The sequence below is a fragment of the Stegostoma tigrinum genome, chromosome 10 (genome assembly GCF_030684315.1).
Source record: "Stegostoma tigrinum isolate sSteTig4 chromosome 10, sSteTig4.hap1, whole genome shotgun sequence".
NCBI lineage: Eukaryota > Metazoa > Chordata > Chondrichthyes > Orectolobiformes > Stegostomatidae > Stegostoma > Stegostoma tigrinum.
The window spans coordinates 74,055,472-74,083,122 of NC_081363.1; the positions used below are offsets into that span (position 1 = coordinate 74,055,472).

The following is a 27,651-nucleotide window of genomic DNA, read 5'->3' on the forward strand; positions in this document are numbered from 1 at the left end:
CAGGAGTATGATGGAGTACGGTCACTTGCCTGGATGAGTGCAGCTCCAGGAATACTTATGAGCTTGATATCATCCAAGACAAAGCAGTCTGCCTGATTGTACTACATCTACAAGCTTCCAAACCCTCCACCACTGACATTTGGTAGCAGCAGTATGTGTCATCTTCAAGATGATAGTCGGTAAGGCTTCCAAGGCAGTACTTTCCAAATCCACAACCACTACAAGGACAAGAAAATACATGGGAACACAACCACCTACAAGTTCCCTTCCAAGCCACTCACCATCCTGTCTTGGAAATATATCATCATTCCTTCAATGTCACTGGGTCAAAATCCTGAAACACCTCCATAATGGCATTGTGGGTCTACGCGAATGAAAGGATTTCAGCCATTCATGACGGCAGCTCACCACTACCTTCTGAAGGGCAATTAGGGATGTGCATTGGCCCAGTCAGTGTTGCCCACCACCCTTTAGTGAGTAAAAATAAAGTCAAGAGTACCTGGGACATGGAACCAGCATGGATAGATGGAGTTGGGGCAAAGATTACCAGCAATCTCATTGACTGGCAGAATTGACTCAAAGGCTGAAAGTCTACTGCTGTTCATATAGGTTTATAATATGTTATTATTTCGGAACTTTGAATTCTAAAATAGAGGTAAATGCGTTTTTAATTTTAGTTCTGGGATGATTATGTGTTCCTTTTTTAAAAAAAAGTTAGAAAATCATTTCTGACACTGCATTCAAACAAAGCCTCTGGTGAATATGTTCAATTACTGACCACTACAGTAAACAAATTGCAAAAAAATAAAATTTATGTTTATCAAGTGAGGCTTCTCAATGGAATCTGACTTGTCCAGTATTACCACCAGCTGGGGTTATAGCAGATGATATACCATTGGTGCAGTGAAGGAGATTGGCAACATAACAGTTTTACTATTCCATACCTGATCCAAGCTCTAGATAAAATGCTCAATTTCATGGCTGAAGAAGATCACAAAGGATGAAAAATAGCATTTGCCCCATTTCAATTCATCCATCCAGAGAGATCAAAATGGATGGCGAGGAAATTGAAAAGCAGATGGCATTTTCTTCTTTCCAATGGCCAATCATCAGAAATTCCTATACAATTGTATGAAGGTATATAGACAAATTGTAAGAATAGAACTACAGGTCAGACTATCATGAGTTGCAGGTGGCAGCTTAGAACGATCAATGTGCAGTGGATATAATGGTTCCAGGACTGTCCTGATCTGAATAGGGCTCATTATCAGCTCTAGCGGCTTATTACTGCAGACCCCAAGCTCTTTCCGAATGATTTGCATGCTCAATTATTATTATTTATAATGTGCATTTATTATTCATTACTTTTATTGCAATAACTTATACTCACATCAAAATATGTTTAATTATGAATTCCAGTCCCAGCTGATCAGTTCACGGTTTCTGGTCATCAGTAACTGGTTTCAGTTGATTATTGCACTGCCTCCCAACACCAGCACCTCTACTCCACAACTCACCACCAGCATTCCCCATCCTCCCCACTATATGATACATCGCAGAGGATGATCATACCCCTTGGCTGGTAATTTACTTCAACTGTCCAAACAGCAAAGCCTTTTTGTGACAGCGGACAATCTACACTAAAGATTAAATAAACAAGCTTGCAACTTACGCTCGCTAAAAAGTCAGATGTTTACAACAGTCATGTATAGTAGGTCATTCTCCTGAGCAATATTACATTGTATTTTCGGCTTACAGATCAACTTAACAACAAAAGCAGTACTTCTTTTGTCCATTGACCTGGGGATTTAATTGTTTATTTTTGTTTAAAAATCTCTTTTAGCCAACTCTCTGTAAAACAGGCAACAGTACATCTCGTACAAAATAAATTTGATTTATAACAATTCACGCTGAAGATATTTAGCAAAAGCAGCGCTTAAATTGTACTTCAAAATTTATTACCAAATTACTGTTTTACTGGTCTATTGTGACCAACAACTATTAAGTCTCGCTAGGCATGATAGATTAGAAATAGACCATTATTTGCTCTTGCTTTGTGCTGGTCAATCGGCTGAAAAGTTATACGTTATTTCTTATAAACCTCTTCATGACCATAAGTTGCACATTTCACCTGAGAAAGAGGATGGTGACATTCAAAATATTGGAATTGTAAAAAAATTTATACGTTATTCAAAACATCATGAAGTACTAAATTCATAGTGCAAAGCTGATGTGTTATGCCCTGTTCCTAATTTAAAATAGAGCAAAGAAAGTCTGATGAATGTTCCCAACAATTTCCAAAGAAAGTGTCAAGTTTCTAAGGGTATGCCAGTCCATTAGTGTGAAAAGTACTCATAAGAAGAGTCGTACCATACACTGGTACAGCTGCAATCTCAGTTTATACTACAGTTCTCCATTTACCTGGTTCCAGCCCAGTTCAAAAGGCCTCTTCGGCCTCTGGGTAACAGATTTCCTCACTTCTCCCTGTAATAAGACACTGTCAATCACTCATGAGAGAGCCAATGGACACTGGCATGCACAAGTGAGTTGGTAATGGACTGGCATAATGCCCACAATTTCCAACAAGTTGTACACAACACACCGACATAGACTTACTTCCATTTCACTTAAAACAACAGGATAAATGTGCAAATGTAAATACAAAATAAAATCCATGTAAGAGTAATCTGATTAGCAGTCATGATAAAGAAAGGGAGGTTTCTAATTTATCAACCTCTTCACCTTTTCTGACAAAGTGACAAATTACATGGATTATAGTAAATCCTATAATGTGATGCATTTCCAAAAGGCATCCATGTCAAAAGTCATTAATTAAAGTAAAAGCTGTGCTTATCGCAAATAAAGCCCAAAGACTTGACATGAAACAGGCTGAAGGGCAGGAAAAGTTAAATACTCATTTAGGGGAGTGACATCAGAGCGCAAAGGAATTTGAGAGTGCAGACTTGGATTTAGAAGCTGAAGGCAAACTGGGGAAATTTGCAGATGATTCTATATGAGGAATTCATATTTAATCATTTACAACCAGAAGACACAGGAAACTTCGATGCCATTATAACCTTAGTTACAAAACAGCTTTCTAACACACTAGCCCAAGAACATTATCTAATCGTTGGTAAGTTTGAAGTGCCCCCTGGATGAACCTACAGGGTCAGGAGGAGGGACACTGCTGGGGAACAGATCTGGCTCAAAATTATGGTCAACATCAGTGCTGAAGTCAAAACTGCAGTGCTGATTCACCTTCTACAGTCTTACCTTTGTGGAATCCTATCTGAGGCATCAGCATCATCATCTCTCGAATGCCCTGTCCAGGTGGTTACATTTTATCTCTGAGTGCCTCATTGTTGAGCAGTGACAAATAGCAAAGTGAAGCCTAATTCTGCCTGCACTTTCCAGCAGAATATTAGAAACTCAAATGGTGTCTATCTCTTTCCCACAAGCGCTCCCCACCAAATCACAGGGCATGGCAGTCGCCTGCAATATCCACCCTGATAAGCTGCTGATGCCAATTAATTCAGCATGAAAGAATTTGATAAATTTGTTTAATTCAAATTTATTTTAGGAATCCCAAAATATAAAATTTACCTTTCCATTAAATATAGCATCATTATCACTATTGTTAATAAGAAACAATCTGTATTCAAAGTCTTTTACTAAATCTAATTATAAATGAAACAAAAAAAATCAATGTTCCAGAAAAGGTCACGATGCTTCAGACTGAAATCCTTTGTTGTATCTTAACATAAGCAGCCATATGTGTTTCAGGGGTAGGTGCTATAATAATGTAGATCTAAGTCAAGTCATGTATCAATCACATTTGCTGTCTGTCATGGCAGTTTTGTGGTTGTTGTTTCATTAGACCTGAATCTTCGGAGTCTAATCTTAGGTCAGTGGTGTCTCTCTGTTTTCTGGCAATTAAGAAGAGCTTGCCAAGTCTTAAGATGAGGCTTCAACCCCCATCTGAATATTGGGATCTTTGAACCCAAATCGACGCTTCCAATACTGTGCCAAAGAAAAAGTCAAGCCAACACAAAGTAGAAGAGGCTTTGAGCCGAGCATTTTTTGCCTTGTATCTCGTGCAAACTAGCAAAGGTTGGCATTTTGCAGGAACTACTAAAAATGTCTCATTAGCTTAGAGCCCTTTTATTAGCTGAAAAAAAATCACCTCCAAACTATGTTAAGAAAAAAGCATTCAGTAGATAATGTGGGCAAATTATATGTAATTTGCAAGCTGAGTGCCTCAACTAAACCCACTTCTGGACTACATTTCAATTGGGACTAATTCTGAGGCAGCTTAATATAAACAGTCATCAAATTATTAAACATTTTACAGGTTTATAACTTCTGATGTCCTCTAATTATTTTACCCTATTTTCTCTCTGTTATCCTCTGCCATTCCACTGATTGACTCATTTTGCAGTAAAATGTTTAGTGAGCATGCACATTAAAAATGTTTTTAGGGTCAAAATATTATAAGGATCTGAATGATCTGAGCTATGGTGACATTTGTCACAGAGTCACATGTGAAAGTTTACCTCAATGTCATCAACAACACACTGCACTTTTTAAGTAAGGCAGTGAGGTAAGATTCTCGCTGGGCAACAGCGAGTTGCCAAGAAAGAGGGGTTATAGGTCATTAAACAACTTACATCTCAGCTCATTAAAATGCAGTTTCACAAATTCACAGAACAAACCAAATATCAGGGATCTCTGAAATGGATGTCAGAGCAGGTACCTGGATGTGAGGAGATTCCATGTTGCTCAGAGCAAAAAAGAAAGCATTTCAGGGCAATGTCCATGAGCACAAGTCACACATATCCCTTGCCCACAGACATTGGTATCTTGATATTTGCCAGCCCTACAAAATCCTCAGGCCACCTCTTCAATTCACTTGTAGGATGCTGAGGAAGCAACAGAGCTGCATCTCAAGGCTGTTCAATTGCTCTGCGCTCTCTCATGAGCTGTATGCTCACTGTATCCACGCCTTGCCTTGCTATATCACGCCTGTTGGTCTGCTGATCCTTCAGCTATTAGGAGGCCATCAGTACTGCCACTTTTTTGGGCAGACACACAGACAGGCTGCCATCAATCTTGTCAGTAGAAGCCTGTTCAAACAGGATGGGCATCCTTCCATATGGCACACCTAGATATCAATCGTACATCGGCAGCATGTGCCAGGTGCCCATGTGGCAAACACAATCTGTATTTATTGAACTAAATGATTATGTTAGCATGAGGGTGGATGCTGGTCCTCATTCCATTCCCATTCAGTATATTGGAGCAGTCGAGACACAAACGCCCCCAGTGTCGTGCAGCCGAAACTCCAAGGCCAACGGGCTCCACTGTACAGAGAACTCCCTCTGCAGAACCCAGATCCTGCACCATGCTCTCATAGGCGGAAGGCAAGAAAGAAGTAGACTTTCTGAGGGCAGATAGGTGCCATGAGTGAAACTTCATTGTAAATACGTTCACATGTCAGTAAATATATGCTCACTTTTTCGCATCAGCTGTGTGAGTGAGTGTCTGTACAGCCCAAGCATTGAAGGCACAGAGTCCAGTCATCCTTAGGTTCTATGTGAGCTTTACATGAGATTCTAGGCTGCAAGGTATGATCTAAGCAGCTCCTGCACCATGTGCTGTTCTGAGAACTTGTAAGGTGATTGCAACTTTGGCAACTGGGGTGAATCTTTACAGGCCACAAAACACCTTTGCACATCGCAGCCATTAATGGGATAGGTTTGTAATGATGAGTAATACAATCAAGAGAGAATGGGGCAAGGATTTCACCTGCACACGGGAGGTTCATGCCTAAAGTTCACATATTGCTAGCAGGTATGGTTTCCTTGGACTGTCTAGGTGTCAGTGTAATGCTCTTAAAGGGCCTTTTATAATTTAAAATTAAAACTCCCAGTCTTATAGAATGAAACACTCCAGGTGTGGTGCTACCAGTCTCAGCTCCAATGTGTACTTGTTATTTACAGCACAATGAACTGGAACAGTAGTTGCTCCTGGAAGCAGCAAGAGTCATGCTCAACCTCTTACTAATGGTGAACCTTCAAACGTATACAATCCCTTTTTGGTAGCCGTCTACATCAATCCTATCAGGTTTGAGCTTCTCCAGGTCCTACTCCACACCCCAAACACTCACACACAATATATTGAGATTCTTCCTTGGCAAGTCTAAAACAGTATCCTGCCTCCAGTACTCACAATGAAGTTTTGAAGGGTTCCCTGCAAAGCACTTGATGCCCCTTTGACTTTTAGTGAATGGGACTGACCATAGAACCCTCCCTGAGTGACTTGGCAGCCCTAAGAGATGACAGACCAGACATCTAACTGATATAAGTAAGTCTGTCCAGCCAACTTCCAAAACTGGCCGCACTGGGCTGACCCATTCTCCAAAATACTGAGCTCCTGACTATGACCTCCCCGGGTGACCGACTGATGTTAACAGCTCCATACGTACAGGCAGAAATCATTTTTCAAGTTCTACAAACTACAAAGGAAACAGGTTCAAGAGGTGCATATTTGTGGGATGGATGCATCATTATTTATTTATAGAAGACGTTTGCATTAGGCTTATTTCAAAAGCCGGCAGCTTAGTCACCTATTTTGATGAAGCTTGTTAAGCATAAAATGCGCCATTTCCTGTAGAACAGATCAAGAACATAAAGGCAATTGTTCCAGCCCCGTTCATCGTGGGTAAAAAAAGGAAACAGCAAAATAATTGAGTTGCTGATTTTATGAACATATCCTGGCTTGTTCTCATATACCTGTGTTTTTTTTCCCATCTGGCTGTGAATGATCAATATCGCTTAATACAATTCGCCGAGATTGTGTGATTTGTATTGTTAGGAGAAAACTAAAGTGTATCCAGATGGACGTAAAGACGTACTCGAAGAGTAATTGGGATTTCTTAGGAATCTACAAATTAATTGAATGAATATCCAAGCCAGTGCATGAATGTGAACAGACCCCTGGAGTAATCTGACACTAACCTCGAATACACAAACAATCTAATGCTCGTGTGTACCTTGATGTCAGTGATGTTAATGGGTGAGTTTTTAACATATTCAATCGTGGCTCCTTTATTTATGACATGTTTATCCATAATTTTCAATACTATGTACGTCCAGTTGACAGACCTGTGACACTCACAGAAATAGAAATCAACCATCCAGCGCTTCTAGTCAACTGCGATTCAACTAGATTTGACACTATCCAGCTGGATTATAGAATATCTAACACACACACCTAAAGAAAATTTTCAATTTCAGTTTTAAAGCATAAATGGAACTAGCCTCAACAGCTTTTGGAGGACAGTGTTCCAGATCTCTGTTCCCAATCTCATTAATTCTTATGAAAAATTGTTTCCTGACACCACCCCTGAATAAATGTACTTGACACTTATGCACATTATATAATCAGCCCCACTTAACAGAGGTATGACACTTTTCAATTAATCCATTTCGCCTAGAATCTGTATTTTTAGGAGTAAACTAAAGTGTATCCAGATGGACATGAAGATTACTTGAAGAGTAATTGGGATTTCTTAGGAATCTACAATTAATTTATGAAGAAGAGTCCAGACACAAAAAGTCAACTTTTCTGCTCCTCTGATGTTGCTTGGCCTGCTGTGTCCATCCAGGTCTTCACCTTATTATCTCAGATTCTCAACATTGGCAGTTCGTACTATCTCTGAAGCAGTTATATCACTTTTCAGCCTGTTTCTTGTTACTTAACATGCTTTATATGTATATTTTATTTACAGTGACACAATATTCATAAAACATTTTCTTTTAGCCATAATCACTTTTACAGGAAGACACGATTTTTCTACCAACATCCATTTGTAATTCATAATGTAAAGCTGAAACTTCCCTAAATTGCAACTTAAGGTTGCACAGCAAATTTAATAGCCATAATCTTGGATGTTAACAGATTAATAAATATTGAAAATAGATAATAAGGTGTAGAGCTGGATGAACACAGCAGGCCAGGCAGCATCAGAGGAGCAGGAAGGCTGACGTTTCGATTTGGGACCCAGGTCCCAAACCAAAACATCAGCTTTCCTGCTCCTCTGATGTTGCTTGGCCTGCTGTGTTCCTTCACACTTTGTTATCTCTGACTCCAGAACCTGCAGTTTTTGCTATCTTTGTGTTTCACGTGTTGTGTTTCCTGCCCGACCTACACGGTCAACAAAGAAATGATCATTTATAAGCAAAACTGTGCGTTAATTCTCATCAGTTCCGCTTTCAAAATTTGATGTCGCATTTGATTGACAACTTACAGAGCATGTTGACCTGTTATTGATTGTATTTTGATCTAAGTAAAACCTACTTCTTTTGTTGTGTCCTAATACCAATGCATACCCTTAGCAGTGCACTTCATACTCAAATGATAAAGTAAGGAAGAACTTTGTAGATAGTTCATGAATCCAACAAATCCTTGCACTACTTCCACATCTGTTGGTCACTGCATCACTGCTGCTGCCCTCACCTTGTCAGAATCAAGACAACATCATTTTTCTGTCAGTATGTGATCTTTGCACTTGACTTCAAGCATTTTCAGTTGTATCTTTGTTTTTAGCTTCAGGTTACTTGGTAAACTCTCTCCAACAGTTACACTAAATTATGACTGTTACCTTCAATGGCTTCTTCTGTTGTCTCTCTATATCTATCACAACAGATCACCACAATACCTTCCTCTCTGGGAAGATAGTGGACTATTCCATGTTGTTTGTTTTGTTAACTTGTCTTCAGAAGTAAAAATACCAAACCACATGCACAACCACCTGCAACCTCCGAATGGCATGCAAAATGTAGTGAGAAAGCTGCAGCTTTCATCAAGATTCACTTGCCAGTAACCAGATATCAATGATAGTAAAGAACTTTGCTCTGTCAAATTATGATAACATTTCTTCCATGTATTGTGAAATCTCTTTAAAGAATTATTTAAGATCCTTTAGATGGAACTCTCCCCAGCAACACTGAGTTGCTCTTTCACGCTCATTTGTGTTGAAACAATATTCACCAGCAAGGCACCCAAGACCTATAAACCTTTTTGTAATCTTCTAGGATCTGTTAGCAGTCAGTGGCTTAATCATCTGCAAAACACTACAAATCTCTTCTGGCACACGTAGTGTTCAGTCCAAGCACTAGACTTAATTCAGCTGTGGGGAGTGGATTTTGTTTCATATCTACTACCTGGAAATCATTCCATCATACAACCTCAACTTTTGAGGGCCTCATTCTGTGAAGCTCATGGTGCACAAAGCACCAGTATCTACATGATCCTTTAGATTCATTTGATGCTGTCTTTCTGCATTCACCATTCTAACAGCCATAAGGGATGATTATGTTTAGAATCAACAGTGTCAACAGTTGCATGGGGTCAAGTGATTAATCAGAATCATCAGCAGATATCTCTCCAATAGTCATCTTTCTCGGCTTCCTTTTCCTTTTGTTAGCTGGGGACATCTGTGTGCAAAATCATCAATTTCTTACAATTTAGTGAAATGCTTTCCCCATGCTGGAAATGTCTTTTGTGTGGTGCCCTAGACAATATTCACATTCTGTCTTCTGGCCTTGATCTTTGTGTTAGCTCTTCTGCAAATATTTGTTTCTTTCTTCCAACATGTTATTTACATCCAGCCTGGAATTTCACTCAACATGGTGCCAAGTTTTCTCAGTTCTCTCATTAATATTCTCTAGCTGGTGATCCATAATCTCAGAGCTTCTGCACATGTAGGTAGTTTACTTAAGAGTAAATTTCTCTTCTCTCAGCAGTGTGCTGTCTTATGACTAAGACCATCTTAGCACTGATGAGGTATTCTTTTAGTTATTCAAACTCTCAAGATTCAACAAAATGTATCCAATACTGATCAATCATCTCCCTGTATGACAAGTTTTGATGCTGAATGCATATCTTCACAGGTAATATTAATATGGAATTCAAAGTCTATTTCAAAATCCATCAAAATTTCTACTGTATGTTTTTACTGGACTTCAGTGAGATCTAAGCTACAATACTGCTGGGGGTACTCTGTTTTTGAAGCATGGTTGCTACGCGCACTTACTCAGACTTTTTATTTAATTCCTGATTCTGTCTCATAATACCTCTCAGTTCCACAGCAGCAGGGAGTGCAAATTTACAGCTATTCTAACTCACCTCAAAGTTGCAACTGCAGATTTCCTTCTTCTTTGCTGCTATGACAGCAGCTGGCTCTTTAAAAGCTCTGAAAATTCACTGAATCTTATCCTCTCACCTCTGACATAATGTTTCACATTATGTCATTAATAACTAACACATCCAAAGTGAAAGTAAGTTACAACAGTGGTGGAGGTCACGTGAATACAACAAGATTTAATTGTACATTGTACAAATTAGTGCTGCAAGCAATTACTGAAGCAGAAGGATTCGAAGTGCACAATAAATATAATGCATTAAAATAATTCTAAAAAACCCTAGTACTCATAATATTGTGAGGCAATCTGAGCATGTTGCTACCTCTATTGAGAAATATACCATATTATATTTTTGTTTACATTCTGTTGGCTGAATCCTCAATTAGGGAACATTGGCATTGAAAAGCAATGCAGATCATGTTCCTCTAATATCAACCAAAACTACCATGTGAGGGAAATTATGCTCAAATCACATTATAATTACAGTGTCTTTTTGTCCCTATTCATTTTGTGGGATGTGGGCATCACTGGCTGGCCAGCATTTATTGCCCATCCCTACTTGCCCTTGAGAAGGTGGTGGTGAGCTGTCTTCTTGAGCCGCTGCATTCCTGATGCTGTGGGTTGATCTACAATGTTATTAGCAAGGGAATTCCAGGATTTTGACCCAGCGACAATAAAGGAATGGCAATATATTTCCAAGTCAAGATGATGAATGACTTGGAGGGGAACTTGGAGGTGGTGGTGCTCCTATATATCTGCTGCCCTTGTCCTTCCAGATGGAAGTGGTTGTGGGTTTGGAAGGTGCTGTCTGAGGATCTTTGGTGAATTTCTGCAGTGCATCTTGTAGATAGTACACGCTGCTGTTACTGAGTGTCGGTGCTGGAGGGAGCGGATGCTTGTGGATGTGGTCTCAACCAAGCGGGCTGCTTTGCCCTGGATGGCATTGAGCTTCTTGAGTGTTGTTGAGGCTGCACCCATCCAGGCAAGTGGGGAGCATTCCTTCATACTCCTGCCTTGTGCCTTGTAGATGGTGGACAGGCTTTGAGGAGTCAAGAGATGAGTTAATCATTGCAGTATTCCCAGCTTCCGGCCTGCTCTTGTAGCCACTTAGTTAATGTGAGTCCAGTTGAGTTTCTGGTCAATGGTAACCCCCAGGATGTTGATAGTGGGGGATTCAATGATGGTAACACTACTGAATGTCAAGGGGCAGTGGTTAGATTGTCTCTTATTGGTGATGCTCTTTGCCTGGCATTTGTGTCGCATGAATGTCACTGCTTCAGTATCTGAGGAGGCACAAATGGTGCTGAACATTGTTCAATCATCGGCGAACAACCCCACCTCTGACTTTGAGATGGAGGGAAGATAATTGATGAAGCAGCTGAAGATGGTTGGCCCTAGGATACTATGCTGAGGAACTCCTGCAAAAATATCCTGGAGTTGAGATGATTGACCTCCCAAAACCATGACCATCTTCCTATATGTCAGGTATGACTCCAACCACTGGAGAGTTTGCCTCCTGAAACCCATTGATTCCAGTTTTGCCAGGGCTCCCTAATGCCACAATCGGTCGAATGCAGCCTTGACATTAAGTGCCATCACTCTCACCTCACCTCTGGAATTCGGTTCTTTTGTCCATGCTTGAACCCAGGCTGTAATGAGATCAGGAGCTGAGTGGGCCAGGTGGAACCCAAACTGGGTGTCACTGGATAACAGGATAATAACCCATCTTATCTCTTAAAGAAAAGATTTAAAAATTATTCTAAAAGAACACATATATAATTTTACAACAATGAGTGTCCTGAGGATATCCTGCCACTCAATTTACAAAATGATTGAAAGAAAGCAACCAAAGGGATTTTCATCTTTTCATAAAGAGCAGATGGCACGTATTGCTGTTTGTATGGTCAGTATGGCTGTATATTAATTAATGAGAGGGAATGTGAAAGGTCTATGAAAATGCAGTTAGATACAAGATCTGCCATGATTTTATTGGCGGTAAAGACTGTGCAAGATATTGCTGTGTAGAATAGCTTACATCTACTCCTATTTCTATGAAGTCATCTGTATTCATTTGCAGATCCCATTTGAGTTATTTGCATCATTCCCAATTAGTATCTGTTTTGACACGAAACAGCATGTTACCATCAAACAACTGACAATGTCTCTTGACCATTTCTCCCTGCACAGTTTCCAAACTTGATGTGCAACAATCTCTTTGTACTTTGACATGATGAATGGCAAATCATAACCATGCCTGTATAAAATCTGTAGAAGCAGGCCATTTGGCCCACACTGATTTTCTGAAGAGCATTCCACGGAGACACACGCCCTATTCCTTCCCTGTATTTCCCATGGCCAATCCACCTAGCCTGCACATCTCTGGATACTACGGGCAATTTAACATGGCTAATCCACCTAACTTGCACATCTTTGGACTGCAGATGGAAATTGGTGCACCCAAAGGAAACACACACAGACACGGGGATAATGTGCAAGCTCTGCACGGTCACCCAAGGATGGACTCTAACACAGGTCCCTAGCATTGTAAGGCAGCAGTCCTAACCATTGAACGGCCATGCCACCTAAATGTTCTGAATACATTAATTCGTATGGTTTATCTTTAAGAAGAACAGAATGAAGTTCCCGTATAAATTGAAAATGAGCTACCTTTGCCTTGAATAGATATGGAACATCATTTACATCGTTCTGACAGAGGCACTCCTGGTACCACAGATCATGTGAAGTAGCATTAAGAAATCAGAATCGGACAATAGGAAAAAATGCTAGACAGATTCAGCACATGAAAAGCCATAACAGGCTATTCAGTGCAAGGATAGCTCATTTACAATTTACAAGGGAGCTTAATTCTGTTCTTCTTAAAGTTAAACCATATGAATTGATATACAAAGAATATATGAAACCCATTTTACTGATTAAATGGTCCGTTCTAATTGCTCAATCATAAGAGCTGTTGTTGGACTGAGAGAGCTGAGTGGTAAACAGAGTTATGAAGCAGTTTGTGATTGGGGAATGCAAATATAAGCGTCTTGTTTTTAGAGGAATACTGCCATCCATGTCGATATGGTCACTAAAACGTTATTTGCAGCAATATTTATCATTATGTTCTTCATAATATAATTTTATTCATATGCATTATATTACATACCTTGTTTGTAGAGTTAAACAGTTCTGTAGAAACATAATTTTCTATTTGTATGTAACGTGCAATTTATCCTTTTTACAGAGTTACATAACCTCAGCTTATATCTTTTTCCTTCATTCTTTTGTGGGATGTGGACATTGCTAACAGTGGTTGCCATCCCTAATTTCCCTTAAATTCAGAGGCATGCTGGGTCATTTCAGAGGGCAGTTAAGAGGCAATCAATTGCTGTGGGTCTGAGGCCACATGTAGATAAGACCAATGTAGGATGGGAAATTTACTTCCTTAAAGGACATTAATGAGCCAGATGAGTTCATATAATGATTGCTTAGGTATCAGCTGTCACAGAAGGATTTGAGCCCATCTTCATAAAGCATTGATCTGAGCCCCTAGATTATGATTCCAGTGAAACTAATATTACAACATCTCTTTTTTTTACCATCTAACATGCCTGCATTCAAAAATGAGGTATAACACAGAGTTTTTTCAACTCACAAACTATGGTCGCAGTTCTTTATTTGCTTTTGAATATTTAATCTGTAAAAAACATGGGCACTGTGAATAAAAAAAAACTGAACTTCCTTTCCCTTTAATTTATGAGCTCAGCAATTTTGATGTTTTATGCCTGATTACTGTACAATCCCTGGATCTATTCAGAGCACAAATCAATATCACAATGAGCTTGATAGTATCAGAACAGACAGATCCATTCTCCACAGATATTTAACTCACTGTTCAAGTACAACAAGACCACAGGAGGGTATGATTGTTTTAATGTCTTTGATGGTCAAAGTAATAAAAATGACTGAGATTTTACACAACTAAAAATTGAATTAGACATTCCACTTTGTACTGAGTCTATAATTTCTAAAGGATCACTCTGGGGTGCAAAAGTAATTCACTGCTTTATTCTCCATTATGAACCATCTTTATAAACTCCTCTCACTTGCAGTAGGTGTTAAGAAACTCATGACTCTCTGTCCACAAATGCTTTATTCCACCTCATTGTTTCCATAAGATCCACCTCCACCTCACTCCACCTGGTCCACACTAAACTTCTTTCCTGGCGTCCATATTAGCTAATCTTATTAAGAATTCCCTTTATTCTGGTTCTGTCATGACAACTCCTAACATAAAATTTATCTTCGGTACTTCTGTCCTCATAAATTATAACCCAAGTCAAACCTCCTCTTCCTGGCCCAAGCCTTCAATAATGTTGACACCTTCCAAATCCTTGCCTTTCCTTTCTGCAGTAAGCTCTGCAGCAGCAACCAAAAATCCCCGTCACAATTCCAATGTGGATGTCCGTGACTGCACAGAAAGTTTAAGGCGTTGTGAACATAAATAAATTACCCCTGGACTCGAAAAGAATTAGAGGGAATGTTAGTTTGTACTTTTTTAAACTTCAAGTTTAACGTCTTTAAACAGAACTAAATAATCCTTGTCAAAATCACAAGATATATCCTATCTAAATATGGATGTATTAAACTGAGGCTCATCAACCCCTCAACCTGTATGTTGCTTTTGACATTGTTGACCTCCTCCAATGGCTCTCACTGAGTAGGATTATACTTGCCTGGTTCCATCCTTATCCACCTAATTCTGCTACTGAGTCACATGCAATATCTTTTCTTCCTACTCCCACACCCTTGTCTCTGCAGCTCACACGGTGTTATACGCGGTCTTTCACTATTACATTTCTACATGCTTTCTCACAACTGTATCATTCAAATTCTTATTAGATTCTATTAAATGCCGAAGACATGTCCTTCTAGATCACCGTCATCTCTCGCGATCCCTTCACTCTTATTTGTTCTGCTGCTTGTCCAGCATCCTGTCTTGAATGGGTAAAAATTTCCTCCAAACAAATAAAGGGGAGACCACAGTATTGCCTTAGGACACTGTCACAAACCCTCTTCCCACCTCACAATCTCCTGAACTGGCAATTAACTGAGGTTAAATCTGATTGTTCACAATGTTGTTATACCTCAGTTCAGCTTTTGACCACCATTCCTCCGAACATGAAAACCACCTGTTGCCTCCAGATATCGTAGCCTGATTCTACATCTGCCTCAGTTCATCTCAGTTCCTGAGGTGCTCAGCCATGCCTTCCTCACATCCGGACTTGAGAATTTCAGTACCCCACTCTCTTCAAGCTTCAGTCAATCCAAACTCTGCTGCCATATCCTAACTTGCTTCAATTCATTTACTCTTGCCTTTATGTTCACTGATCTACAATGGTTGTTAGTTGAACAAGACATTGTTTCGGAAGTTGAGGTTATGTTTGATGTCATGCTGAGGTTGTACAGGACGTTAGTGTAGCGTCTTGTGGAGTACTGTGTACAGCGCTGGTCACCTTATTATAGGAAGGATATTATTAAACCGGACAGGGTTCAGATGAAATTTACCAAAATGTCACCAGTAATGGAGGATTTGAGATATAAGAAGAGACTGAATAGGCTTGTTCTTTTTTCACTGGAGCATTGGAGGTTGAGGGGTGACTTTATAGAAGTTTATAAAATCATGAGAAGCATAGATAAAGTGAATGGCAAGGGTTTTTTCCATGGGGTGAGGGATCTCAAGACTGGGGGGCATATTTTAAGGTGAGAGGAGGAAGATTTAAAAAGGACATGAGGGGCAAAGGTATGACACAAAGAGTGGTTCATGGGTGGAATGAACTCCCAGATGGAGCAGTGGATGTGGGTACACTTACAATGTTTAAAAAACATTTGGATTTATACATGAATAAGAAATGTTTCCTGGGGTATGGGTCAAGCACAGACAGTTGGGACTAGTTCAGTTTGGAAACATGATCGTCATGAATTGGTTGGACTGAAAGGTTTTTTTTCTGTGATGTATGTCTCTATGACTCTCTAAGTTCTTTTCCTTGTTTTCAAATCTCTATCAACTTATACCTCCTTATCTTTCTAATCTCTTCCAAACCTCCAATATCTTTGTGTTCCTCTAATTTTGACTTCTTGAGCATCCCAATTTTAATTACACCATCACTGACAATCATGCTTTCAGCTGCTGAGTCCCAGAATTCTAAAATTGTCTCCCGACACATCTCTATGACATTTTTTCTTCCTTTAAGATGCTCCCTAAAAGTGTATCACTTGTTCTAACATCTCCTTAAAGAGCCCAATTTTATTTTTTTTTGATAATGTTTCTACAAATGTCTCAGGACATTTTATTGTATGCAAGGTGTCTTGGGGCTTTAACCAATAGGCGTTCCAAAACTGAAATGAATACTTGGAAAGGCTCCTGTAGATTTTGAACTGAAATCAAGCTTCTGGCATGTCTGTGGACAGGGCATACCCTTTTATTTTATACGTGTTTACAAACCCTAACTCTATAGCTTCAAAGCAGCAAATTGAGATATTTAATTTAATTTTGAATGAATGTTTATACAGTGTCTGCAGTGTGATGGAAGTCTGTTACAAGCAAGAAAGAGAAACCTGAAGGATTAAGTATGACACTTCAGCCCTAGAGTGTTTTAAAGTTTTTGGTCACTGGCCAAAGCTGTTACTCTTAATAATTAATATAAACAAATTAATTACTGTTATCTACCATGTTCAGGTTTAGATGCTTACAGTGTCACAGTGCACAAGACAGTACCAATAACTGCTTTGACTAGAACCCAGTCAAATGACTGGACTTGTGCACTGGAGATTAATTTCCCTGTGTGTTATGATAAAATATCACACTATTGTATATCATCAAGAAAAGAAATTACGAGTTGTTGCAAGTTAGCAATCACACCTTATAGTAAATCAAGTTTATCACTTAAATCCCAAATCAAGATTGCATCCTTGACACTACAGTTGGATGTCGAGTTTCAAATTGAAACTTTTTACAAGCACTTTTTTCCTCTCTTCAACTTTTCGAGTTAAGGTCAGGGCGCAACTCCATAGGCAGTCTCTGCCAATACTTGCTCCTAAACCAACCACTAATGCCTCAGAAATGCTAAGGGTGACTCACTGTCATTATGAGGAAGTCACACAATTATTTGTTATTGGAATTACTACTGCACTGTATACATTGTTAAAAGATTTGTCATTTGCATTCCACACAATTTGATAATGTACAAGTACAAAAAGGTTAGAACATCTATTACTGCCAGATTTAAAGTAGCAGAAGTTTCACAAATGCAATTCCCCGTACATTAATGTCACAAAGTAAAGCCATTAACACTTTTGTTTTACCAAATGTAACCATATGACACACAGGAGTAATTAGTGCAAAATGAATTTACAAGACAAGTCGTTACATTTCAACTTTAAGGAAAGAAGTATTCATCCAACATTAGAAAAGCGCTACATGTAACTCTCCGATCCAATACAAATGCACATCATCCCACCTGTTAAAAGCCAGCTTTATTCCTCCTGCTACAGCGATGGAGCTATTTAACAACCTCCGGGGAGGAGCAAAGCCAACAATGACTCCTGGATATACCGAACACCAAATTGACTTTATTTATAATCGATCAAAAGGTTACTGTTTAATACTTACCATATCGTAAACATTGAGAATCACTGGTTCATTTGCCATCGCTCGTTACAGAGATCACACAGTTCCAATAATCCTTAAATCAGTTACCGGCCACAGTCCACTCTCACTGACCCGGGCTACTGTTGCATTCGGGATCAAACATGCGGGGCAATTTTTGTTTTACACTGAGATCGGAAATCTGTGCAGTATTCGAAAATACACAGCGGAGATTGGTTTCCCTCTACTCGGGGCAATGTGGTCGAGAGAGCGTGGCGGCAGCTCATCCATAAGTAGTTCCCCTCTCTGCAAATCCAGCCTGCAGGCTAGAAAACCATGTAATTTGCATGCATTTTGAACAGAAGAAGGGGGAGAGAGCAAAAAAAGAAAATGCATCAGTTAGAAATCATTGCCTCAGATGCTTCAGACCCATTGGAGGATGTTGTATGTCAACTGGCCTTCTCCACGCGTTGCAGGAGAGATGGGGCGAGTTGAAGTGCACGTTAGTTTTGCCTCTCCGGGCTCGGCGCAGTCAGTGGCAGCAGGGAGCAGCACTTGGAGCTGTCCAGGGTGCTGATGCAACGAAGCCAGCTCTCGCTCGGCGGGAGTAGGATGACATCACTTGAAGCTGCTCTCCCAGCCAGCCAGGCTTTCAAAGCAGCCCCAGCAAACTGAGATGGAGATCGCAGCGATCTGGTTACATCATAAACGTCCACATCTCCAAAAAAGAGCCGGGCACGCTTAAAGCTGGACTGCAACCGGGGTCCGGGAGATCATTCTCCCGAATGCATCAGAAGCCTCCCAAATAAACAAGAACGCTCTTCGAAACCTCACTCCCCGGGTTTCCAAAGCCACATTCAGCTCATCCCAATAATCGAATGGACACCGTTAAATAGGAGCTCCCACGCTTGAGTATACAGCTTGGACTTCGTCGATGGGGATCGGTGGAAAAGCTGTAATTTACAGGTGCACACTCTGAAATGAGAATTTGCCCCTCTGAATTCGCCTGGCGAAAGGGACCGGCTCCTCTTAAAATGCAGGCATCATTCGCTAACAGATGAATCGCTTTTGCGATTCCCAGCGCACGACTGCCGCAGGATCGCTCTCGCAAGCTGATGCTCCCAAGTTTGCTCCAATACCACAGCACGCAGCTTTGCAACGGCTTGGCTTTAAATCCAGGCAGTTGGAATTAGATACCGATAGCATTTCAGCAATCCAAAAATAAACCATCTCATGGTAACCTTTCACAGAACCACGAACACGTGATTTCCTTGTGGTTTCCAGGAGAATGGGCTAAACCATCAAATCTGGATTGTTTATATAGCACTCCAACTGCTGAACTCAGCTTCAAATAGTCAGAAGCCAAAGGAGAGGGGTCATAATATAACTAGTACGGTGCCCTAATGTGTGAGCAAAGTGTTCAGTTATACTTGAACTTCTCAATCTCCCCATTCCATACTTTTCTGATAACATTTTAAAAATTGATAGAAATATAAAGAGGATCAACAGGCTAACCTTTTAACCCTGAAGCAACCTTTGCATTATAGAAGGCAATTTGGCAGCAGTCTGTTTTTTTTTGAAAGACAAGATTACTGCTGTTGAGATTTTCAAGCTGAAAATCTCATCTTCTTCCCCCAGATGATTTTTCTTAATTGATCTTAATTCAAGGATTTGAGGCTCACTGATCTTACAGTGTGTTGCACAGAGTAAGCCAGACGGAATTCTACAGGAGACTCACAAGCCTTGTTGAAGTATTATTGAACAAACCAATGATCTCAATGTAAGAGGAATTTTCACTTATGGAAATGTTGACAGCAGTTATCTGTCCCTTTCAGACTCGTAAAAAGGAGACCAGCACATGTATGCTCAAGCTCTCTAAAGGGACAGAAGTAAAACATCGAGGACACTGTCCTTTTACAGCTCGAAGACTGCCTCTGGATACACCATGGAAGATAGATATATCATCTTACAACTAAAAATCCCCAACACTGCGAGGCAGATGTGGTCTATAACTGTGTGCTTGTGGGAAAATACATAAATTCATCACAAACTGAGATAAGATGCTGTACACTAAACTGGTAGGAATTCGATCTCAAAGTTTTACCAGGACTTGAGGTGCAGACTTGCATATCTTTCAGCCAAAATGAGGCATTTTTGTTTTACTTTGTTTCAGTTGTGGTTCCTCCAATTCAGTCAGAAACCAACCAAATTCTGAAAAAGTGGAAGACTTAACTTCAATGGAGTCATCTATGAGATATAGGTAAGTGATGAAAATAAGGGTAATGTATTTGAATCGGAAGGAAGTAATTTGTGATGTCGTGCAAGTTCCTCAAATACTTACTTGTTCAGTCATAACCTACATAACACAATAGGAAGCTAAATATTCAAGTTTACTGATGACACATAGATTGCATTGTGGTGAATAGTGGAACAGACATTATGTGTGCAATGACTAGCTTCCCTTTCTTCACACAGAAGCCCTGGGTTCAAATCACACTTCAAGACATGATAGTCAGGAAGGATGTGAATGTTGCAACAGAAAATTCTTGGGGAGGCAAGTTGGTAGAACAACTGATGTGGATCATATTAGAGCCAACAGTTTGTAGCTTGATCTTTGCTTCAGCTGGGGTAGCTACAGACCCTGCCTCATTGCCTTAACCATAGTGAAGACTGTGGGACTGTGGGCTGCAACTGCCTTCAAGAAATGAACTGAAGAAGTATTGTAAACAGGAGCATGTAATTTAAAAAGTTAAGTTGGTCAATTAATTGAGTGTATGAAACTGTGACAGTTGCGTTTCAATGTAGTTAAGTATCATCTCATCCACTTTGGACCAAAGGTATGCAAGTATTTCAAGTATAATTTAAGCAGGAAGAAGCTAGGAATGTGGAAGTCCAAGAGATTTAGTGTCCATGTCCACGGAGCACTACATTGTAGTGGTTAGGTGAAAAAATAACGGGTTAATAGCATAAAAGGAAGCTTTTTTAGGCATTTATAAAATCTGTGTTAGACTACATCTGGAATGCCATTTTAGCCACTGCACCTGAGAAAGTACATATAGGCTTTGGTGATTCACCAGATTGCTATCAAATCTCCAAGAGCTAATTTGTGAGGATATGTTTACATAAACTAGGCTTGTATCATAGAATAGAATCTCTACAGTGTGGAAGCAGGCCACTTGGCACATGGAGTCCACACAACCCTTCAAAGAGCATCCCACCCAGATCCAACCCATGCCCCCAACCCAATCCTATCCTGTAACCCTGTATTTCCAATGCTAATCAACCTAACCCACACATCCCTGGATACTATGGGCAATTTAGCATAGCCAATCCACCTAACCTGCAATTTTCAGACTGTAGGAGGAAAGCCCAGCAGACATGGGAAGATTGTGCAAATTCCATGCAGACAGTCGGCCAAGGGTGGAATCATCCTGGGTCTCTAGCTCTGTGACCACTGAGCCACCATATTCCCAGCAATACTGAACATTTAAGGTTTGATTCAATCAAGACTTTTATGATTTTGAAAGGAATTGGGAGAGACAAAGAGAAGCTATTTTCACTAATGAAGAAAGCTAGTAAAAGGAACATAACTTTAAAATCAGATATCAGGGCCAAGTCATTTAATGATATAAATTAGGAAATAATCCTTCATGTGATGAGTAATTGAAGTGCTGAACTCTCTCCTATGAAAACCTGTTGATGCTCACTGATTAATTTTGAGATCATTAGATTGTTGCTGATGAAGCTATTAAAGACAAAGGAGCTAAGATGTGTAGATGGAGGTTATGGATGGAGATTATTAAGAGCCCACTGAATGGCTGATACACTGGCTCTATGTCCTACTCCAGTTCCCACGAAGGCTGTAAGATATGAGAGTGGTGTAAAATACTGAAGTCGTACAGAAAAGGCCCAAAAGGAAACACTCTTGCTGTAAGAGTGGATGAATTATAGTGAGTAACTATGGCAGAAAATCATAGCACAGCCAATGAAATATTAGCATGTGTTCTTATTTTTACTTGAATACAGACCTGAACATAGTTTATTAATGAGGAGTAAAATCAAATTACAGCTAGTCTGTTTTCTATTTTAAAAATCATGCATGGTTGGGTATACAATTTATACAGTGAGAACAAGCCATTTCCTACACTGACTGGTATTTAAAAAGAACTATAAAGAGGAACTTTACTAACACATAAATGCAGGTTTATTATTTTAGCAAAAATATTTACAGCTAGCTTGTTCAGCCTTCTTGGTACAATCTGTGAAAATAACCTTCTTATTCACACACAGAACGAAAAGGATAGTGACAAACATACACGGAGACTAAGTGTGAAACAAGGAAAGTGACGAGAAGGAAGAAAAAATGATAAGTATCTTAGTTCAGCCTCAGTTGTAAAATGGAATGAAACAGTATATGATCACTCAGGCACTGCAAAGTCAACATCTCACAATGGCCTGAGCTACCTGAGATTACAAAATACAAGAATATCTTAGTTACTAATTAACAAGACAATTCACTGTGGTAGACAGTTTGCTGCTTTTAAAGCTGATGATCACTGAAGAAATATTTCACTGAACATTGCAGGAATACTATAAGATGAAAAATTCAATTCAGGTAATATGGACTAAAGTCAATTTTTACATAGGGTACCAGCTGGAAAACAACCAATATGCAAACTGGAAGCCAGATGCATGCATGTACAATATCTGACACTGAAACCCCTATCCATGCCTTTATTACCCTGGACTGTTCCAATTGCAGCCATTTCTCCCCATATGTATATATGTACCCAATATAGGGCAGGGTAGTTACATTGAAATTATATGCCAGTCACTTAAAGCAGTGTGGTCTTGAATCATGAGTTCATTTCATTCATCTCCATTCAAGCCAGAGATATTGTTGTCACAAGCATGGTATGGATTTGTAAAGGGTATGTTATGTGGAACAAATTTAGTGGAATGTTTTGAGGACAGCGCTAGCCATGCTGATAAGGTCCATATAGTGTCACCCACTGGTACCAAACTCACATCTGAATAAGAATATTGTGGGTTCAAGTCCCACTCTAGAGGCTTGAGCACAAAAAGTCTGTGTAATATGCAGGAAGTGCTATTTATTGGATGAAACGTCTGCCCTCTTAGGAGTCTGTAAAGTATCTCATGGCTCTAAATCACAGAAATGCAAGAGGCCTCTCCCCAGTCAATGTCACACAATCAATTTTAGGTGATTGGTTCAAGTTGGTGTTTAGGATAATCGGCCCTTCATAAATTGACTACTGCAATTCCTACACAAAACACTGATTACACTATGAAAGTAGTGAAGCTGCTTGTGAAATACTTTGGGACTTCTTAAAAGATGTAACATGAATATCTTCTTTCCAAGGTATTACTCATTCTAGGAGGCATGACTTTTCACATGAAAGTGAAAGGTTACCAAAAATGAGGGGGCATAGAAAGTGAAGCAACTAATCATTTTGGAAAACATGTTACTTAGGAGGATGGAGACAGAAAGTAGGGATAATGGTTATGTGTCCAAATTAGCAAGTGATCTCCAAGATCCATAATGGAATCACAACTTTTCACTATGGAATCAAATTGATTGCAAGAATAGAGAGCACTACATACAAGTTCCTTGGCGTGATGATAACCACCAACCTGTGCTGGACTTCCCAAATACATATGACAGAGTAAAAGGCACCACAATGCCTCTTCTTCCTCAGGCTGCTCAGGAAGATCGGCACATCCATAACTTCTATAGATGCACAATTGAAAGTGTACAGTCCGGGTGCATTATAGCTTGGTACGGCAACTGCTCTGCCAGGATCATAAGAAACTACAGAAGGTGGTTCACATAGCCCAGGCCATCACAGAAGCCAACTTTCCATCCATGGTCTCTATTTACACAGATCACTGCCGCAGAAAGGCTGCCAACATCATCAACATGATCTCCTACAATTTCTTCCACCAGGCAGAAAATACAGAAGCTGAACACACACTTAAGCAGATTCAGGAACAGCTTCTTCCTAGCCATTATCAGGCTGATGAATGTACTCTCTAGCCTCAAATAATGCTGACCTTGCTAATGTTGATCTTGCCTAGTGCACACCCTGTGCAATGTAACCTGTGTGCTTCTGTCTAAGTCTTTTTGATCTGCACATCCTTGCTTACAATAATCTGCTTGTACTACTCATAAACAAATTTTTTCACTGTACTTAGATACACGTGACAATCAAACAGTTAAAAGGGACCCAAGCGGTAACTTTTTCACACAGAGTATGGTGCGTGAATGGAACGAGCTGCCAGAGGAAATGTGGAGGCTGGCACAGTTACAACATTTAAAAGGCATCTGGATGGGTATATGAATAGGAAGAGCTTAGAGGGATTTGGGCCAAAAGCTGGCAAATGGGACTAGGTCAGATTGGGATGTCTGGTTGGCATGGACGCGCTGGACTGAAGAATCTGTTTCCATGCTGCATTACTCTATGACTCTGTGAAAAGCTGTTGAAATCAAGAATCAATCAAGACATTTGGGGAATGTAAATTATAATTTCTTTGTTAGGCTATGGAACTATGGCATATAGATGAAGTTAAGAAATCAATTGACCTTTGAATAATTAAAAAGCAAACAGGTTTGAGGGATTGAATGGCTTCATCTTGCTCCTGTAGGATTATGTAATGGTAAAACATTGAAAGAAGCTATTCAGTCCATTGTTTCGAAAAGTCAACTTTTCAAAAACGTATTCATTAATCTATCTTCTTTTCTCTTTCTTCATGGCTCAGCAATTATTTTCCATTATGCATATTTATCCCATTCAATATTGAAAGGTATTATGGAGTTTGAGTCCATCACCCTTTCAGACAGCGAATCCAGACCAGAGCATCTCACTGCTAAAAAAACCATTCAATTCACCCTTGCTTGGATGTACTGAATATAATTTTGAAGTTTATAAATGATAAACAATGTTTGTGATGTAGTAAATAGGACTGCAAGGGGATATAGACAGGCTTGTGAAATATGTAGACGTGTGATGGAAGCAATTGAATTTAGATAAGTGTGAAGTGATATATTTCAACACAGACAACTTGGAGAAGCAGTATCATTTAAATGATACAATGATGAATTAAGATGCAAGAATGTTGATGAATCTGAGGTTCACATTCACAAACACCTGAAGTTTGTTAGGTATATTGAAAAGGTACTAAAAAGTGTTGGTATTAGAAAAAGTACGGTAAAGATTCAATAGAATGATTCCAGGGAAAAGGGACTTTAGTTATGAAGATAATTTGAGAAGTTTGGACTGTTTCCCTTTGTGAAGAGAAGCAGAGATGAAATTTGATAAAGATATTGAAACAGAGAGAGTTAATAGGGAGAAACGTGTGATAGGATCAAAGATGAGCAGACACAAATGTTAGAGTAATTGGTAAAGGAAGAAAACACATGTGGGAAATCTTTTTTCAAACAGTGGTCTGGAATGCATTGCATGCGTATGGTGAAGCCAGATTCAATGAAACATTCAATACAGAATTAAAATGTTATTTAGGAGGAATAGTGGAGTTAGGGGAAGAATGCAAGAGAACTGCATTAATTGAAATGCTTGTACAGAGAGCTAATGCAGACAAAATGGACTGAGTGGCCTCTTTCTTTTCTGTAACAAAATTTAGCGGCTGTGTGTATGGGACACGAGTTTGTCAATGTGACTATTGGGCACACAAACTAATACTAAGTCTTTACAATTTACTGCTTGGGCCTCAGTCAGAGTATTTAGAAAGAATGTTAAGGTCCTGAAGAGGGTAGAGAGCAGATTTACCAAGAGACACCAGGGATGAAGAAGTTCAGTTATGTGGAAAAATTTGAGTTTTACTCTTTACAAGCAGGGGAGGTGAGGGAAAGACCCGTAGGTCTGAAAATAAGGCAAGTAGTGAGAAATTGCTTTTGTAGCTTGAATTGGTGGTAAGATGTTATAAATTTAAAACAAAGGAAAAATTATCTGAGGGTAAATATCAGACAATTTTTTCATGCACAGTGTTGCTGAAACCCAAAACACGCAATTCGATATTGCAGAATCAGATTCCGTAGTGACTTTCAAAGGATATTAGTCATTTATTTGAGAATAGCAAATTTGCAGCATTAGGGAAGTTGGGGAATGAGATTAATTGGCTAGATCTTCCAAACAGCCAACACCAGACATGGCAGAACTCCTTTTTGCTGCAGAATCTCTTATTTAATAAATCCATGTGCTTTTTTTTTAAACAGTCTTTAAATTACAATATGCCCCCTTCAAAGACTTGATAATATATTCCTCCAGATGTATCTGTTCCTAAACCTGTTTTAAAATTGTAACATATGTATTGCTCCTTTTCATTCTTTCCACCAAAATTAACCTATGGAACATATGCACCACCATTCAGCTGCCACACATTTGTCCATTTCACTAGTCTATTCATGCCCTCTTGATATCTGCTAATATTCTGATCACTGCTTAGTATCTTTCAAAGTTTCATGTCATCTGCAAACTTTGTAATTACACCCTGTGTGCACAAGTCTGCTTCATTAATATATATGGATGTATATTATGTTTGTATATATACAGGGGCAGTAGTCCTAACACAGAGGCCTGAGGAGAGCCATTCCTCATTTCACAATATATGGAGTACCTATCAAAAATTCATACAGCATGTGCCCTGTCAATAAGCCTTTGGGTGGCTGAAAAACAATTAATCAAAAACCTTTACTGATTTTACAGGGTGACTGGTGTAACTGAGTTTCACCCAATGTTTCATCTGAGTGTGGCCACACTGCAACTCAAAAATTCCACACACAATGTTCAACACATCTGCAATTGCCCCCCAAAAAATTTAAAGACACCAGGCCCTTAAATGAGTTGCTGTTCGATCATATAAAAAAATGAGAGCATACATCAGTTTGATCTGATTTACATTTAAGCAAAATGATATTGGCTCCATAAGACAGAAAATGTGTCCAAGGAAAATCCTAACCCAGAGGGATGGCTGACTTTCTCACTCTTTGTAAAGGTCTGTAACACTAAAATAAACATCAATTAAATTATAACTTTTCTAGAGTTGCATGACCCCACATTTATCTTAACTAGAAATCAATAGCTCTCACCAAAATCATTCATCACAGCAAAATACTAAATTTCATTTCATTTTGTTTATGAGATAGACCTTTAAAATTGGCTAAACTCAATTTATAGTCTTGGCTGTTCATTTCCATTCTGTCCTGTACATCACAGAACTGGAAACACATTATATTCTTCAGAAATTTTTGAGGTGAAGAAAATCAGTTAGTGAGCAGAATTTTGTAGTAATTTTTCACATGTGAATATTATATTTGCATTAAAGAAATAAGAGATGTGTTTTCCTTGTGATTCAATTTTGCTGACTGAGATGGGAGTGTGACAGCCTGTGTAAAAGTTTACTTCACCAATGAAGAAGGGAGAGTAAAGTTTTCACCTATTTGTCTGAAAAGAAAATATCTATGAACTTAATGGACATATTTCAACAAAACCTGATAAATTGACTTATAAGAGAAAATCTAATTACCACATCTTGAATTTCAATGCTGTAAGCATCACTGCATTCCACCAATATCAACATCATGGGTGTTATAATTGACCAGAAATCGAACTTGACTAGTTCCACAGAGGGCTGCTCTCACCGCTTCCTGAGATCCACACTCAGTGCCACGTGGCATCATACGCATGCTTTTGACCTCTGTCTCCAACATCATCACATCACATGGGCTCAGGACTGCACCACTCCCTAGTTCCGCTTCATCCT

At 39.4% G+C, this 27,651-nt stretch overlaps 1 protein-coding gene and 1 long non-coding RNA gene across 2 annotated transcripts in view; one reads left to right on the forward strand and one right to left on the reverse strand.

The window, feature by feature from the left end:
* Nucleotides 1-19,188, reverse strand: part of LOC125455267 (deubiquitinase DESI2) — a 189,871-nt gene extending 170,683 nt beyond the window's left edge. The window contains exon 1 of the mRNA XM_048536992.2: nt 17,878-19,188. Within this exon, the coding sequence (XP_048392949.1) occupies nt 17,878-17,916 (39 nt within the window). The 5' untranslated portion in view covers nt 17,917-19,188. The remainder of the gene's footprint in view (nt 1-17,877) is intronic.
* Nucleotides 19,189-19,710: 522 nt separating this feature from the next.
* On the forward strand, nt 19,711-26,980 carry LOC125455268 (uncharacterized). Its single transcript, XR_007248201.2, has 3 exons — nt 19,711-19,931; nt 20,027-20,113; nt 22,144-26,980. It is a non-coding gene; the product is annotated as an uncharacterized LOC125455268 (long non-coding RNA).
* Nucleotides 26,981-27,651: the final 671 nt, after the last annotated feature.